Source organism: Tauraco erythrolophus, chromosome 4, assembly GCF_009769465.1.
Source record: "Tauraco erythrolophus isolate bTauEry1 chromosome 4, bTauEry1.pri, whole genome shotgun sequence".
Taxonomy (NCBI): domain Eukaryota; kingdom Metazoa; phylum Chordata; class Aves; order Musophagiformes; family Musophagidae; genus Tauraco; species Tauraco erythrolophus.
In genome coordinates, this window is record NC_141468.1 from 13,990,964 (window position 1) to 14,009,699 (window position 18,736).

An 18,736-nucleotide genomic window follows, 5' to 3' on the forward strand; every position below is an offset into this window, starting at 1 on the left:
GACTCTAGGTGGAATCACTGTAATGTGGTTACTGAAAATAATCGCTCTCAAAGGCTGCTCTGAATGGTTTGCTCCTGAATAGTATTCACAAGTGTGAAATTACAAGTGTGTTTCTGAGGGGTCTAGGATGAAACCAGCTTGTTTCAATAATTCCATTAATAACTGGAGATCTATTGATAAATAGTAAAATAAAATTTGCTGATGCCAAGATGTCACTGTTAATAAAGGTTTTAAAAGGACTTTGAGGAACTGACTTAGATTTCAAAATGAAAACTTCATACTAAAGCTGTCAATCTGAAAAAATACACCAAGGTGCACTGTGCTCAGTTTAGGGCAGAGAAATCAGATGCACAATGTAAAATGGGGGATAACTGTCTAGACAATACTGCTGGGGATAATCCAAGCCAACTGCAGGTCTTAAATCTGATGTGTTACAAAAAGGCGAAAGTCTCATTCTGGGAACATTATTAACAAAAGCTCCTCCCACATGGGAAGGCTATTATTGTTTTGATCTGTTCTGCCTACCTCCAGTTTAGTAATATCTCCAGTTTGGAGACTGAAGACAGTCTTGGAAGGATCCAGAAGAGAAGTATAGAGAAATGTCATGTGTGGTATAAAACAGCAGGAGTCAACTTTTGGTCCCGAAAAGAGAGCAATGAAGATCCCATATAACAGGCACCGGGTTCTTTCTGGACCTGTTTCTGTGCTTACCATTACCTTTGGCCTCACCTTGGTGCATCTTCAGTATGTGGGTATATCAAAGTTTCTCTTAAACAATCACTGGATTTAAAAAAGACAGAAATAGCCCCATGATATCTAAAAATGTATTCCACAACAGAAAAGAGGAGAGAGAAGCACGTTTAAATGTCTGGACAGAGAGAAAGCATACATACTCCCATATCAGACATCAGAGAATCTACATTGGCAAGGGGGAGGAAGGGGGCCTTATAAATGTTTAACTGCAGAAAAAAATAACAACAGAAATTTGTACCTTATTAGACACAAGGGGAACCACTCCTCAGTCAAGGTTTTCTCTTTTGTGTGAATTCCCCAGATACAAGTGTAAAGTCTAACTGAAGCTTTTCTCAGCGTAAGAGTGTTGGCAACTTTTCTATGTTGTTTCTCTTATCTAATCAGAGCTGGGCTTGCGCTGCAAAGGCACTATAAATCAGTAATACATCAGTCAGCCACAAGACACAAATGCATGGAATGCAGTTTTTAACCCACTGCTCCTGCAACTATTCCTTTTAACTCTGGTCTCACATCTTCTGATATAGACTTAAGAATACCTAATTTTCGCAAACTTGTTTCCCTCCCTTCCCTCAGTCACATAACCAAGACACTGGCCTTTTTTAGGCTTCCCAAGGTTATTTGCGCATAAGATTTTATATTAAAAGCAAGAGCTATCAAATTAGCTACATGCTGCCTACAGAGAAAAAAATATTTTAACCTACTGAAATACAGGAAAGGTTACATTAATACAAGATAGTTCCTGCATATTGACCAATAAGAACAGAAGAAAGGCAAACAGCAAGGGAAAAATGTGGTATTAACTTAACCTTTTTACATATTAAACTATATTAAAGTCTCTTTCTGTCTTTCTGCTCCAGAGTGCAGAGGATTTTATTTGAAGGACTGTAGATGCTCTGCACAGCTTTCATCACTACTCATTTTAAAGGCTATTTATCAAGGAGTGTTAGAAACACCTCCTTCACTTGAACTAATCTGGCAATTCTTCTCTCAAAACATGCTAACGAGATCATTTTAAATACCTTCTGCAAAACATGGTCTATCCAGGCAACATGACACAAAAACAAGAGCTGTCTGTAAGCCTTTGGAAAATGTGAGTTTCCTTTTATAGGAGTTCTACCAGGGTTTAATTGTTTCATGACATTTAGAAACAGTTTTTCCTAAACTGGTTGAATTTTGTCTGTATTTGGCCTGACTGGTATCCTTGTGGGGATGCTACAAATCCATCTTCTGTCTGTGTTACAGAAGTGTTAAGAGAGATTTTCCATTTTTGCCCTGCGTGTATGCAGCAACTAGCTCCTACCAACCACTCCAAAAGTCAGGGTGATGCAAACAGCCCTTCATGGCCGAACCCGGGGGAAATCTCTCCACAATCCAGAGCACACAGAGGGCACCTGGTCTGTGTGTCACTGTGGCCTGGAGGTCATCAGAAATGTCTAAAAATGCATACTGCATGGCACAACCAAACACATTCTTCCTAACAGAGATAATTGGCTAAGGAAGAGATTTCAACTACAAAAATAAGACCTTTTTGCACAAACCAATCCTGATTTTTTTCCCCTGCTGCTCAGGCTGCAGCATTTACAAAGTGTGATAGCAAGGCTGAGAGGTTTTATTCGGATCAATGGCTTTTTAGTTAAGTAAAGTACTGGCATAGATTGCATACAGGATCCTGGGAGAGCTCTTGAAATGGGCTGCAACTCCTATTGACAAAGTATGAATTCCTATTGAGAAACACTGCCATAGTGCTTTTAGTAGCATTCTTTCTGTCTCTGAACAAAAGTAGGGACTAGAAAACTTCTTGACATTCCTTCCAGTTTTCTTTGATGCTAGCAGTCTTGTTGACATTTCATATTATGTACATTTATTTGCTAAATGCTATATTTCAAACTCAGGAAGGAAGGAAAGCCTCTGAAGGATTACACTTCTAGTTGACAAAAATACAATAGTAGCAAAGAAAGCATACAAACCAGACATTTCAATGTCCAAGGCTAGCAAAGAGCTGGTTTTGTCAAGACAGGCTTGTAAGAGGAAAAGGAAGTGCCCGTCATCTTGAAATCTGTATAGTCTTCTTAAAACCCTCTCCAGGATGTATGGAGCATTGTTATTTTAGTGTAGTGGATATGCACAGTGAGGAAGCTGTAGATGCAGACTGAGGCAGGTGTGATCCTGCTGAGCAGATGTGCTCCTCTGGCACTGGTAAATGAGTTTGCTGAACCCACTCAACTGAGACCCTTATGCACCCCTCTTGGCTGCCCATCACCTGCACCCGCGCCTCTACCAGTGCCTGGAGATCAGCCCTCCATCCAGGCTTCACCTGGGCCACCCCTGCCGTGGGACTGGGAGGATTCTGGAATGCAGCTGCAAAACATGAATGTCAAAGGCTCTGGTACTGCTCACACGAGGCTCAGATGCTGCCTCACCGTGTCGCTCGGTTAACTCACCAGAAAAGTGGGTGGCTGTGGCAGTGCAGCACCAAACGAGCTGTACAGCTGCTGCTTATGACCCGTGCCAACCAGGCACAGCGGAAAGCAACCGCTCCCCTCCTCACAGAGAAGGTTTCCAGTGTTGAAAGCTGGTTCTTCTCACAGAGAGAAGACCAGAACCAAAACATCTCAGTGGGAGGCAAAACTGGGATGGACATCAGGGTGGATGGGAGATGCAGACATCAGCGTCCCGTTTTACGGCTGTAGGAATAGAGGCAGAAAAATAATAACGAAGCTAACTCTGACTGGAAATCCAGTTGGGAGATGAGTGGCAGAAATCTGTAATCAGAGCCCTGGAGTCGGCAGCTCGAACTAGATGTCTCAGCCAGGGGCTGTGCTTACTCCTAGCAAAAACCTTCTGTGGTTAAATAGTTCAAATCCTGCTCTCGTAAGAACTCCAGCAAATCTGTGTGATCTGTGCCATAGCATTAACCTTTCTTTGTTTAATAGTTTGCTTCATAGTGACTCTTAATTTGGTGTGAAACTTTGCTAACAAGATTCGGATATTGAAATGGTAGATCTTTGTATTTGTGCTTTGAACCTCTCCTTTCTCTATGAAAACAGCGAGTTAAATGCAGCAATGTTCTTCCTGAATCCATACAACACCGCAAATTAAAGGGTAGCACAGATAACGTTTCCAGTGATTCCAACATATCAAGCAATTCAAAAAACCCTCTTACGTGTAGAAGACGTGAGGCAAGTTACAAATGCATTACACCGATTTCGGCGAAAGACGAGCAGCATTTGATATACCACGTTCAGAATCTACTTTGGAGGTTATTTAGTCAGCCGGTAATATCCCTTAGACAGACAGGAACAAATGTACCTTGATGTGTCTGCCTGTCATTCAAGTAACCTGTGATCCATTGAATATGTCTCTTTCTGAAACGCTCATTTTACTGCAATTCTGTCTGACTCAATATTCTTCTTACCTGACAGGTAGGAGATCAAATAATTGAAATCAATGGAGAAAGCACAAGGGACATGACACATGCCAGAGCAATAGAACTAATCAAGTCTGGTGGCAGGAGAGTGCGACTGTTGTTGAAACGCGGAACAGGCCAGGTCCCAGAATATGGTGGGTTTTCATCTTCACATTTTTCTATGTGCATGAACTTATATAAATTAATTATATTGCTTTTGAATTAAGTAACAGTTGTGAGTATTTATATATTGTAATGTCCTAAGGCACATTAAGTATGGGCTTAAGTGCTTACCTGAGTAGAAGTGGACTTAAATATGTTTAAGTGCTTCCCTGGCTCAAGACCATATATGTGTGTACATCGCTGTCGTTTGCTGCCTTCCCAACACAGGCAATGGCTTTTAAGATGTGCATTGGGGAAAGCACCTTGAACTCTTTAGGGGACGTCTCTGAGTGTGCTGGGAGTTGCTGATTTGCCCATAAACTGTCCTTTTCTTCCTCTATTGGTACTTCTCTGCACATTTTCAATCACTACAGATGATCTTGTTGCTGTGCAATTCAGTCGTTCGGGTTTAAAGCATTAACAGGAACGTACTTCTTTCTTTGACAACTTCACCCATTATATTATCTCTGACAATATACACGGATGATCAAGTAGAAGCCAACTCTGAATAAAAAAGGAGACTTTTCTCATTGTGGTGAGAAAGCAGGATCCGTTCTTCTCATGTTTTGTTTCAGGGAGACTTCTGGGACTGTTTTAAGTATTTCAAAACATGTGAGTCATTTAGACAATATAGAAGCCTTGTTTCACTACTGAAATGACAAGAAGTAAAAATAAATTATCCAAAGGTAATTCAAAGACAAAAAAGCTCTTTTTTTAATTTGAAGTCAGGGCTTACTGTAAAGTACAGTGTGACAATGTCATGTATTTACATAAGTTCTATGATGTGCCTGAAATGATGGGCCTGAAATCTCACAGGAAAAGGGTTTTTTTTAATGAAAATTCTTTGACTTCCTTATCCTGGGAGGTCCAAAACTCTATTAAATTTTTCTGATGTTACCTCTGAAGTGCCGCCATCATTTCCCATTGGAATCAGAAATTGCAGTAGCATATGAAAATTCAAAGTAATATGTAGGCTTAAGTGTAAGTTCAGGTCAGTCTTTGTTACTAACATAAATTCATCAGCTCTGTTGGAGACATTAAAGTCAGCTCCACTGAAAGTGAGCACTGTGCTGGCTGTCAGTATAGCTGGTAATTGCACCATTTTCTTCTCTAAACTAGGGCCAACTCTGTGGCTGAGGCAATACACGGTGCAGTGCTTGTTGCATTTTTTCCAGCTTTCAAGAGTTCCCGAACAAGGACAACATGGATGGGCCACAGCCCACTCATCTAGTGATAGAGTTAGTGGATTATACTTTTGGTGAGTAGGAACAAAGCCAAAATGGCTTTCAGGGATTATTATAAATTGGTACTAAGAGATTTAATACCAATTTTAACCAATGTATAACCCCTTCATGGAGAACTCCAACAGAGACTCAGATTATGTCCAAAATTCTTTTGTGGTGAGAGGTGCATCAATTTTAATGAAAGAACAAACAAACATCCAGGACTGATACAGCAGTAATAATCCTTCTCAAATAACAGAACCACGTGCAGGCAGCTCTCTGGTTCTTCAGAAAGCAGTTTAATCTAAGGGGAGGGGTTACAGGAGGCTGCTATGAGCAAAGACTCAATTACTGTTCAGACCCATTCCAAATCTGACTTTCTTAAGATCACATTTCTGGATGGTTCTTAAACCTAGGCTTATGGGAAGTCCAAAATAAATCTATCTATATAAACTTATAAATATACATTATTCCAGAATCATAAAAATAATGTAAATACATTTTTTAAAAGTTCCATGTAAACAGCATTGTTTTGGGAAAACAAATCCTCCCTTCCCCAGAAGAACACAAGTAGGAAATACAGATAAACAACTAGAAATCCAGGCACAGTTTATAGTGCTAACAGAAAGAAACAGGACTGTTTAAAGCCATGCTCACAATTCAGAAAAGTAGTTGGAACACTTGGTGTTAATTGTGTAAAAACACAGCTTACTACAATATAAAAGTTGCTATGAAGAACTGCTGTTTAATGAGATAATTTTCCTAGCTGCATCCCCAGCTTACAGCTCCACACGAGAGGAGAACTAAGGAGCTGTGCTGGAAAGCCATGTTGTCCTACTGCACTGAAAAAGCAGTAGAAGTGTTCAGGAATTACTGTGTAATGTTCACGCAACCTATAGAAAGCATCACAGCAAAGGATAACATCCACATCTGCGGTTCTCAATACGTGCATTATGCAGGCAGAGAAATGTTAGTGCTGTATCCAGTCTGCAGACAGAATGGAAGCAGAATAAAAAGATGCCTATTGAAAAACTGAAATATTAAAGTCCTCATAATTATTAAATTATTAAAACCAGAGGGCATGTCTCGAGAAGGCTAGGACCTCAAGGGTAAGTCATCGTGCTGCAAAGAACCTCTCTCAGAGTATTACTAAAAGAGACCCCCTGAAAAGACTGTCCTTTCCAAGTAATGGAAAACTGAACGCAGAGAAGATTGCGACAGTAAGCTCGAGGACAAATGGCTCTGAGGACAGTAGCCAAAGTAGTCAAGATTTGGTAGTTCTCTCTTCCGCTCACCAGAATTGCACGGCTGACATGTAACAAGGCTAATTGGAGCTTTTTTTACTGAAACAATCAGCTTTTTTTTTTTTTTTTTTTTTTTTTAGCAAGTAGATGTCAGAAATATTTCTTATTCTTATCAGGGTCCAGCTCTGCAGACCATCAGTGGGAAATAAGACTTAGCTGATTATAAAAATGCAAGGTTGGAGGACTGAACTAGTATCTGAATTGCAATGGTGGTGTGCAGCAGAAGCCTGGGGAGAAACAGAATCAGAGCAAGTGCACCAGAGTCCTTTCCTGGATATTCTCTCTCAGTCTCTGACAAGCGACATGGTCAAGGACTTCCCAAGTCTGTCTCACAGTCCAACTTTTGATTTTCCTGTGCAATATAAGCAATGGTTTCTAAATTCCAGAGCCATGTTTCTGTTAGTATAAAATATGGCAGTATGTATTTAAGCGCAAGACATATCAGTGTTTGGATGATTGATTGACATCAGTAAAACCAGCGTTAAGGAAGAATCATCAATGGTAAGAAAGTGATCTGTGAAAGAAAAGAACGTGTATTGAGAACTAGAAAGCACTTAGTGAAGAAACAAAGAACAAGCTCCTGGGAGGATGTAAATCTACTGAATGAGTTATGTCAGTTTATGCTGCCTGGAAATCTGTCCCTATTAGTACCTCTCAGAAAATTCTGGCTGAGCTAAAGCGCTATTCAAACCTAGGGGAAGAAATGAAATGTGTTGCAAATGCATCGTTTACCTCAACTCCAGCTGCTGATTTTGCTTGAAAACAAATGCCAAAGATCCCAGAGCACTTCAGAGGCAGAAATCCCCACGTAGCATGCATGGTAGCATCAGAATATATGGGAAGGAGCATGGATATGATTAATGTTCAAAAATGATAGCTGATTTCACAGCAGGGTGCAACAAAAGCAGCTTAGAAAACATGTTTTATCACCCAGAATCTCAGAACGTGTTTGCTGAGGATAAGGATAGCCAGAGGAACTGTGCTTCCACTGACGGTGACTTATCACAGCTCATCCAAACCCAAAGAACGTCAGCATCATGTTTCACAGGAAATATTCTGCCAGCCATGTTCTCCAAAGAACCAAGTCATAGTAAGAAATCATTTTCCTATGCAAGAAAGACTAGAAGTACTGCAGGGAATTCTGAGCCTGAAACATACTTAATGCCCAGGGTGTCCGGGTGGAGGAGGTTTGAGGTTTCAGACATGTCACAGGACAGAAAATTCATGGTCATCACGGTAGTGCTGAGCACTTCTCATCCTGGCATTAAATACAATTTGAATAAAATGACAGACCAAGATTTTTCTTGCAATGGCTGCCTAATTCCCTGTGTATGCATCTACCTAAGAGGTTATTGACTTCAGCAGGAGCTACTGGGTGTGTAGCACTTCTAAAGATCTGTCTGCTCACACTGTGGGAGCCTCATTACAGATCCTCATATTTTTCAGGCCTTAGCTATAGCTATACAAACACCATGGGAAGGCGATGTACATGGCTCAGCCAAACATTGGAATGAATAGACATCCCTAAAGGCAAAACGTGGGGAAACTGTTCACAAAATCCCCAAATAGTAGCATTAAAGATTAAATAAAACTAAGAAATCATAGCCTCTCCATCCAGCAATGAGCTTAGCAAGAGGTAAGTTAATTCTAATGACAGATCAGCCCCAGGAAGCTACAGTTTTCTCTGAGAACAACCACTGTTTTCTCTAAATGTCTATGGATGAAGGTCCCTAGGAAAGCCTGAGATGCTTCATTCTCAGTCCCAGCAGTCCTGGCAGCTTTCTTGTTCTGGTTTACTGCTCTTAGCATTACCTGACTGGAGCTTTCATTATTCAAAGCTACATTAAAACATCTAAGTTCCTAGAAGTACCTGAAAGCAATGAGTCTTATAACCAAGTAATTGCCAGCAGGGCAAAAGGTAGAGAAGGCTGAGGCACGATTAACACTTGCTTGTAGGTGGAGTCCATCCCTCCAGCAAGGCACCGCCTCCTTCCCCAGCTGCTTTCCATCTGGTGCTGCAGAGGAATTTCACCTGTGAGGAACATCTAGAAGAAAGCTAGTTCATTTCCCGTCCCACTTTCGAAGCAGGACTTCAAAATCATACTTGCTATCAAGTTTGGTAGTTTTTCACTTAAAGTTGCTTAACAGCTCCTGCAAAATGTCTTAAGTTTTAGAGACTCTAGCTCATTCACACTGAGATTGTAGAAAAACTTTCTATTGCCCTGTTTTGGAAATCTGGTTCTGGTCCTGAGCACGCTGGGTCGTGGTATGATGTTAACACACATAGAGCCATGAGAACCAGAATCAATGAGGTTTGGTGAACAAGGAATCTGTGTCTTAGGGCTGGTTGGCACTTGACAGATTTACATAACATTGTTTTTTTCTCTCTCCCTTCCTCCTTGTTTGGCTTCGTTAAAAGACGTGTCCTGGGCTTGCATTGCGCATTTTTGGAATCCATGTTGCTTTACATGATGCTAAACTCTGGACAAAATTCACCCCATGGCTTCATGACATTCCGGTGATTTTACAGAATGAGAGTTCAGATTTAGTTTTGGCTATTTAAGGGAGGAAGACTTCTGTATGTAAAATGTAAAGTTTCGGTATATACAAAATCATTGGTGTTAACAGATAAAAACTACAAGTTATCTAGCAGTAAGTCATTTTTGAAGGGCCTTGAAGAAACCCCACCAACAAAAGCAAAAAATGTCAGAGTTGATACCAATACAAGGATTTTTCATACAAATGAATTGGCATAGTTCTGAAACGCATTAAACCCTTTGCTTTTGATTTGTTATGACTCCTTCAGAAAGCACCTCAAGATGTTCTCCGCATCTGTAGTCCAGGTGAATCTACATCCTGAATATATATGCACAGTAGTTTTGGTCATCCACTAATATTTAGACTTACAGCATGCTTATTTGTCTTGGCTTTACAGAAATACTTCTTTCCTGTTACATATAAGCTTTTTACTCAGTTGTTCTAAACTTACTAAGAATTCTCTGCTCTAACAATAGTAAAATATCTGTATGTCACTGGTTCTGTTAATTCTAATGATTGGTCCTAGGCTGTTCCTCCCCTTCCTTTAGGAATGGTACCTTCCAGTCTCTCCATGTGCATGAAAAGTGACAAGCATGGGTCCCCATATTTCTACTTATTGGGCCACCCTAAAGACACGGTTTGTAAACTCTGCATGTATATTATCTTTCTCTAATATGCTTTTGTTTCTCACAACTGGTAATAGAGTCTTTTCCAACTTTTTTCTTACACGCTAGCTCGCTTAATAGTTTCTATAGTATTTGACTTTTCTTTCAAAACTGTCTTAGATATCAAAGCAGCCATGCATTTTACAAATATCTTTTATTATCCTAGATAACTGGTTCTTCATGTTACACTACTGCTAGTGCAAGAAACACAGCCATAGGTCAGCTATACATCCGTTTTTTCTCCTGACAAAAATTTATCCTCTGAATACAAATTTTCTGGTAGAAAATCTTAAACTTTTGGGAACCATAATTTTCCCCTTCCTTATGGTATTTGGCTTGCAAATATATTAGTAATGTGAAGGTGGACGTTAGATGCTGATCTCAGATGATATTTATATGCAACTTCTTAAAGAAATAACTAATATAAACTTGAAGACTTTTTGGAACATGCTGTAAGGCAATACTAATTTTTTTAAGCCAGTGGCTATGCTGAATTTACACATATCACTATGCACTTGATTTCAAGCTATGTTCTTCATAAATAGGATCCAGCTGCACAGATTGTTCAGGTACATCAAATTTGTAGTACAGAGTCATGGCCCAGAAATGATATCAGGAAAGCAAAGGAAAAGAAAAGCTTCTTTTTCCTGGTTTTTTTATTGATTGCTGTCATCATAGAAAATGCAGAATTGTTCAGATGTGTTCAGTCTGCCTGCTGTTGACTTTGCGCAATGTAGTACATTCGCTAGAATTATATAGCCAGTCTCATGCTATTGAAGTAGCCAGATCGGAAATAGAAAAGGAGTTATACCCAAAGACACCCTCCTAGCCTTTGTGCTTCAAGTGTGACACCCGTCGAATTCCTGCCCCCAGCACCCGGGCCCTAAGCTGTGCTTAAAGTACCATTTTTGACCATGCAAATCCAGATAATCTAATCGATTGCTTGCATGTGTTTCCAGTTACGGCTTATTTCCTATTGGTCTCTATAAATAAGAATTTTCTGAACACAGACATGTCCTAATACTTTTCTAGTGCAGAGCTGGACACGTCCAGAGGCCATTTGAAAATTGTTCCCATGTAGTGCAAGCTTGTATGTCACCATCAGAGACCTCCTGGCAACAAAGAAGTTCCTGCATCCTGTAGAAATCTGAATCACACCATTCCTTGCTGTCATTCTCACCTTACTTCTCCTTTATTCTTCATTAAAAGTAGTTCAGAGAGATCATGAGGTTAAAAATCCAGGCTGACATTAGGGCCATTTTGCAAGTCCCAGCTGTCAAGCATAGGAAGTTCCGTGAACTGCAGCTCCACCACAAGTGTCAGATATTTATAACCACAACTTTCTACGCATTATCTTTATTCTTCCTCCTATAGCGTAACAGACACAGCAAATAAGTCTCTTTTCCTGAAATAAGTAGAAACATAAATCCTCTAAAAATACAGCTAAAGTTAGTTTTGCACAGTTGCTCAGCTGTGAATGGTTCTGATTAATTTGACAGGAAGTGCTGGGACAGAATTTTTTTCCCAGTAAAATATGTCCAGAAAATCAAAAGTGATTTACTTTGCATCAACACCAAAACCAAAATACTTGATTGATAAAAAAGTAATATCAGGTCAAATGAAAATATGTGTGTTATAAAATGTTTCCATTTCAGGTGTTTTTAATGAAAGAGTTTTGAGGGGAAGGATTTTCCTAAAGAGCCTGTTTTGCGATGGGATTTTTCCCAGCCAAAACTGTGGCTGAGCTGCCGTTCACTAGAGCACTGACCAAGGATGTAAGTCAAATTTCCTGACGTAGAACAGATATATTGACCATTCTAGCCCACCTTAGGAGAGGCCTCTACTGTAACACCATAGTGCAGTCTGTTATGAGTCCACGTCTCCCACAGCAATTGTTTCATTTTGTATAAATAATCACTTATGGAAGATGATCAGCAGGCTTACCTGAAGTTCGATATAGCACAGGACAGATGCAGGTGCTAGAAGGTAGTTTAGAAAGTACATCCAGATTAAGTGATACGTGCCTGTGCTTTCTTGCACCATGGGTTCAGTGGCCCGTACTAGTAACCACTGCATTTATATTTGCAAATGTAGATAAAAAAACAGGAACTTATACTGTGTTTTTGTTGTTTAAACACAGTTAAATCCTTTAGAAATCTCCAGTCAGCTGCAAACTGTATTTTTCTAGTTCTTTAATTCTGTTAGTATATCTGAAGCTTTTATGTTTGTCTAATAAATGGCTAAAGCATCTTGGCCTATACATTCAAGCCAGATACTCCTACCTGTTCAGAGTACTGATGAGATAATCCAATTCATCCTATTTTTAATGCTCATTTTATAAATCTCTAGAGCTGAGGTTGAGCGTTATTCGAAACTTGAACTACCCTATATATCATTCATCTGATATGAGTGCAAAAATCAATAGTCACTTTGGAAAAGTGCCCTTTCCTTCTGTGACCACCTTGGTGAAACTGCAAACATTCATTCATATTCCTGCTGCATTTCCAATACCACCTTCTTATTTCTAGCAATACCGACTTAATTTCAGGAACCTGTGGTGTGTAAAAAAAAAAAAAAAAAGTACTAACTAAATGAATCAGTATACTGGTTAATAAAATTGGACTAAAACCATCAAGCAATTTGAATATGGGCTCCCAAAGGTTCTAGCTGTTTTATTGCTATGGGTAAAAACTATTCAAGGACAAAATTGAATATTAAAATTTGCTTTACAAACATGTCTTTAGTATTTAATAAATATGTAGCAGCTGGCAGGAAAGTAGAACATCCTTCTGTTAAATAACAGTGTATGTATATGTGGGTGTGTATAATTATTTCTGTCTTACAGCAAATTTCTATTTTAAAAGATATGTAGGCCTTTTACATAGGTATCCCTTGATATAGAAATAGAAAACGTAGTTTTGAAAGAAAGAGGGACACATGGGAAGACATTTTCAGTTTTGTGGCGATGTTTTCCAACTCCTAGGGAAGAAATACCTCTTCCTTATTTTTCAAATGCAAAAATACTGAGTCCTTTCCATAGTCCTAAATGCTGTTTTGGCAATTACACTCCCAGTGGCTTTGGCCAGTCCAGCTGAATCCTCTAATCCACGCTTACCCCATCTGTATAATAGGGCTGGTAATATTTACTCAACTATCTCATGGGAGTGTTATGGAGATTAATTATTTAATGCTTGAAAAGCACTTTAAAGATTAAAATTCCTAGTTGACTACTCAGTATTAATATTAAAGCAAAACCTCACTAATCCACACCAAAATTGGCAGTCTCCCCTCACATCTGAGCAAAGATTTAATAATAAGGCTGTTGAGCAAGTTCTCTTATTAATATAGCTTAATTATTATATTACAATATTCTAGAGTAGGTTTACTCTACTTCTTTACTTAATATGGTGTAAGTGTAAATAATTACAGCTAAACTAGAGAGAATAAAACAGATGAACAAACATTATCACTGGTTTTGTTCACATAAACTGGCAAGCAAACCTAGCAGCCAAAGATGGGATAAGTCCCACCCACAAATCTTTTTTCACTTTTTTTTTTTTGTGGCTTCCTGTATTTTCATTCAATTGACGATATTAGAACATAAGCACCCAAAATACAAGGCCCCCTGTCTCCACAGCATCAGTTTTTCCTTTCTTCATGTAATCCAGAGAAATAGGAAAAACAAGAATTCAGTAACACACACACCCCATGCCTTTGCAGTTTGCCACGGGATTAAGTCCAGCGTAACGCCCCGTAAAATCCCCCTGCTGCTGCTCATTCCGCAGTCCCTCTCGTTTGCAAATCTGCGAGGGGCCCCCCATTAATAGCTAGACTGTATCACTCCAACTCGTTCTTAATCAGAGTTAGCAACCCTACATGTCTGTGATGGTGTTCTTAGGATATAGAGCTCCATATCAAAGGGAATATCTTATATTCCCTAGATAAATATATATCTATATCTTAGGATATAGAGCTCCCTATCGAATTGTGCATGAAAAGCACAAACTGCTATTCCTGTGGCCCAGCCCAGTAATTCTCATCATGAAGGTTGTGCAGTTACTGCATCAATGGCCAGACTTCAGGGGATCTAAAACCAGTTCCACACCGCTTCAGCACCATCAGTTTTCTGCAGTGGCCTGCATTTCCCCAAAGGAGAGCCACTCATCTGCATTTTTGAGTAAATAGTGATTTGGAGGGTCAAACTTCATCCTCTTTAGAAGGATCAAGAAACTACTGTGTGTCCTTCTCTGGCTTGACAGGAACAAGAACATTTAATCTTTGTGCATCCTGGCAAAGACTCCATCTCTAAGAATATCATCTGAACTTCAGATACAATGGCTTTAAAGTAATTTACATGATTTTTTTAATTGATCTGTGGTTATGCATGTGTAAAAAGTCTGGCTTTTTAGCTTGCTTAAAAGAATCCATGAACAGCCATCAGCTCTTTTAAGGACAAAAGAAGAGCCATGAAAACAAGAAATGTTATATAAAAGTACAACAAGGCAAACAAGCTGTATCAGAAAAGCCTTGCCAGCAGCCTGGTGCTGTGATACCCAGGACTAAATTAAATTAACAGAGCCTCTTATGACTCTAGTCATTGGCTTCTGAAATTTGATGAGTCTAAATGGTCACATAGAGAGCGACATAAAACCAAAAGTTATTCCAACCATCAGAGAGGAGAAGGCAAGCTTTGCCCATACAGGGACTTGCAGCTGGTCCTGGCTCTGCCCTTCTCACTCCACCATCCCATGGTGCAATTCCTGGCTGATGCTTTGTGGCCTGATCGCACAGAGAGGTTAGCAGACTCATGGCCTCTGGCAGATGTGTTATAGCTTGTTACTCCTAGCTTGGGAAAAAACTCTCAGAAAGTGAAATGCTTTTTTTTTTTTTACTTTGACAATATGAGGTAACTGTCACTCTCCGACCGACGCTTAACGAACACAACCATAGAGCATGTTACATTTGGTTGAGCTACAGCAACACAAATGCAACCCAGAATTTTAAACATCTGGGTTTTCTAACAACACAGAGTTTGTATTTACTCATTAGGAGCTGAATATTAAAGTGTGACATTCATTTATTCCCGCACTTCCATCTCATTATGCAGTTTACAGAGAAAATTGTCTCAGCATCCAAAAGATACCAGAAATCACAGCAGCCCCGACAGCAAGCGTGGTCCCAGGGTCAGCTCTGCACCTCCAGTGCCCAGCGGCCTCCAGTTTGAAAAGAGTTTGCTAAAGAGAGACTAAACTAAATCTGCAGCGTCTGCCCTACGCAGGAGGGGAATTCTTATTATGAGCTTTGTAAATAAGGATGCATTATTCAAGCCAAGTTATGTGTTTTGCTTAAGATCCTGCTGAGATTCTAAGAAAGAGCCACCAACACTCAGTGCCTGCCAGCAACAACTTTCTAGGAGTATTTTATACACAGTCAAAATGCTCTGAATTCCTCACTTATTTAATAAATTTTATGTATTATCTACATATCTTTAATAATGACAGCTATTTATTGACCAGACAGGATATGATGCTTACTGTTGATGCCCATTTTAGCTGGGATAATTAATAATTTTAATATTTAAGTTTAATTAAGTGTTTAATATCCAACTAGTAAATTATTCAATCTCTGCAGAATGTTTTTCATTAATACCACACATTCTATTAACAGATTTATGAACACCTTTTATGACTTAATGTGGCTTAATTCTATTAATAAAAACTAATTTTAAAGTCATTATCTTTTTTAATTATACTGTAACTTGCAATGTAGATTTTACAGCTCCAGCATGGCTCTGGAAGAGAATTGCTGAGGTTTCTGCAGCTTCTACTCTACTGCCTGACCACACAGAAAAAAATAAAACCTTCTTTACTGAAAGGATGAGGTTCTTTTGCCTGAGTAGCTCTGGTCAGATAGATATGTGAGATGCTCAGTACTTCAAAAAGGGTACCAAACCGCCTGAAGGACCTAGTCAATGATAATGCGTGGTTAGAGCAACATCACTCAAGACTAGCACTTAGGCTGTCCATAGACTAAACACTGACGCAGCGGTGAGGAGCTCACAGCGGAGGAGAAAAGCACTGTACAGGCTGCAAATTTTCCTTTCAGCTGTTCACAGTATTAGTGAGTAATCCTGTAACATTTGTGCAGATACATTAACTTGATTCAAGAAAAAATAAAATTTACCAAGTTCACTCAGATTAGTGATCATGATGATTGGTTTAAATATTTAATGGATAGAACTGTTTACTAGATCCATTTCCATTGAAGAGGCCAAAATGGGTCTTAGTATGAGTGATAAACTGTGTACCCATAATCATCTGGCCTTAAGATTCACAGCCAGAAGACTATTACAGTAAATTAGTAATTGATTTACTCAATTAATTTACCTGTTTCAGGTCTGAAATATAACCTATTTGTAAGAGTTGTTCTTGATAATTTTTTCCCTCTCCCATTCTGCACTTTAGATGTTTTTTTCCTGCATAGAAAAATTACCTTTTTTTATTCTTGCTTTTGTAAGATCAGTGTTAAGTTTGTCTCGGACGTGTTGTAAGGTGTGACTGATGTTGTTGGAGAGAGCCAAATGATGCGGTGTTTAGGCACTATTACAAAATCACAGTGAATTGCTTCCCAGAAGGAGCTCCCCAACATTGATTGTGTACACGTTCAACAGAAGAGCAGACATCTAGTTCCAGAGGTCTTCTGAGACACCTCTCTCCTTGATTCTGTAAGGCAATTAAATTATTATCTCAAGTGATTAGGACCATAAAATACTGGTGAAGAACTGCAAAAAATAAACAACTAACTCATGGAAAAGGATTTACTGAGGATGCACTGGGTATAGTGTAAGATCAGAAACAGTGCAGAACAGGAACAGGAACTCTCCAAGTCAGATCAATCACTTCCCATGCTTCTTTGTTAGTCATCTTTAAAGAATACTTTACATAAAAAACTGAAAAGTGCTTTAATCCGCAGCACTTTCTACAGATTAAAGCCAACACAAATCAATGTCTGTGGCTTTCTTGTTTCAAGAAAACATTCAGCATTTTTCTAGAGGGTTTTTTAATTTTTTTTGTCACAATATGCAGTTTTGCCCTCTCTGCACTGAGTTTAAATTTGCCCTTTCTCTCTGTTCCCTTAGTTCCTTTAGCTCCAAAAACAAGCAATATAATCTCCTGAGCTTCTGCAGATTTGGTCTTCCAAGCGTAACTAACAATCTGCTCTTTCTGAAGTGTGTTTCAATAACTCTCAAATTAGATCTCTGAACATGAAAGCACTTTTTCTAACAAACCGGCACGCAGAGTGCAGAAATGGTGTTGAAAGTGAATTTTACCTGAGTTGAGATCGTTCAAAGGCTCATCGGATGGCCCTTGCAAGGACTCTATGAACACCATCTCTGTTGTAAAAATATTTGGGGCATCTTCCCTTTAATATCTACGTAAAGCACACAATGTAAGATGGCTTTAATGAACCCAAAGGAACTAAATTGTTGCTCATCAGTCATGATTAGTAACATGAAAAGAAGTTGGGAATCAGGGTGTAAGTGGCACTGGGAACTGAATAAAGCAGGAAGTATAGCTGTGCTTCTCAGTGTTGGAATAGGTCAATGGCTGGATTTTCTGCCTGTAAAATTAAATGTTTGAAGTTTACAGAGGAGGTGAAAGTATTCCTCACCATACCATTATAGCCACATCCCTTCAGTTCTTGTGGACATCTGCAGAAGTCATGCCACTAATAGCTCCCAGTAGTAGTAGTGTCCCCCTCTTCCAGTATTAGACCAGTGACAAAAATAAAAATGCACAATGACTGTGGTCACAGAGAGACTAGGCCTGGCATTATTTCATACTCCAAACATCAGCCTTTCATAATGAATCATTGTACTTTTCTGAAAACACCAGGGACAAAATTCAGAAGTAAAAGATGCAGGGGCCCAGATGTGTGTCCATTTTCCTGTAGTCTTTTATGACTTGATTAACGCACTCTGGTTACCCTAACCAGCCATTCTCAATCTTCGCAAAAACAAATGTGCAAAGTCAAAAAAGAAAAAATTACTAGAAAGCAGAAAAATTCCACTCTTGAGAAAAGTTACATTTACAAGCTACCATAAACATTCAGAGTCACCATGACATTACGGAGTACAAACAGGCGAGCAGTAGAATGAATGGGGTTATATTAAGATAGCAAGAAATTAGATTAGGCTTTCATTACCTCAGAAACAAGACTTCGCAATACCAAACAGATCACTTAACTGCATGTATAGGAATGGAAAAGTAGTTTATACGCCAAAAAAGCTGACTATAACCTGGATTTATTTTTGTAAATGTATATGGTACGTATGTCATTTTTGTACATGTAAGCAACATTTTGCACACTACCATCATAGCTAAAAAAAAAAAAAAAGGACAGTGCTTATGATGAAAAAGCTATCCCACCTGGATGTGCTCATGGTGACCGACCAAACGAAGGACCATATCACAGCAGAAGGTGCCTAAATCCATTGATGCTTATTTCCAGAGCTACTGGCATTGAGGGTTTTGAGCGTGAATAAGAACAGTGGAAGTGGAGCCAAGCAAAGCGAAATTTTAAGCCAAGCAAAGTGTAATTTGTGAGAAAACATTTGCATAGAACTATTGAATAATTAACAAGAAATGCAAGTTTATAGCCAGAAATATGGGGAGTCTGTAAGGT

General features: G+C 39.2%; 1 protein-coding gene across 5 annotated transcripts in view; it reads left to right on the forward strand.

The window, feature by feature from the left end:
• Nucleotides 1–18,736, forward strand: part of MAGI2 (membrane associated guanylate kinase, WW and PDZ domain containing 2) — an 815,351-nt gene that overhangs the window by 790,355 nt on the left and 6,260 nt on the right. For all 5 annotated transcript variants that reach the window (XM_086609697.1, XM_086609698.1, XM_086609701.1 and 2 more), the window contains one exon: nt 4,176–4,314. In XM_086609697.1, the coding sequence (XP_086465823.1) occupies nt 4,176–4,314 (139 nt within the window). The remainder of the gene's footprint in view (nt 1–4,175; nt 4,315–18,736) is intronic.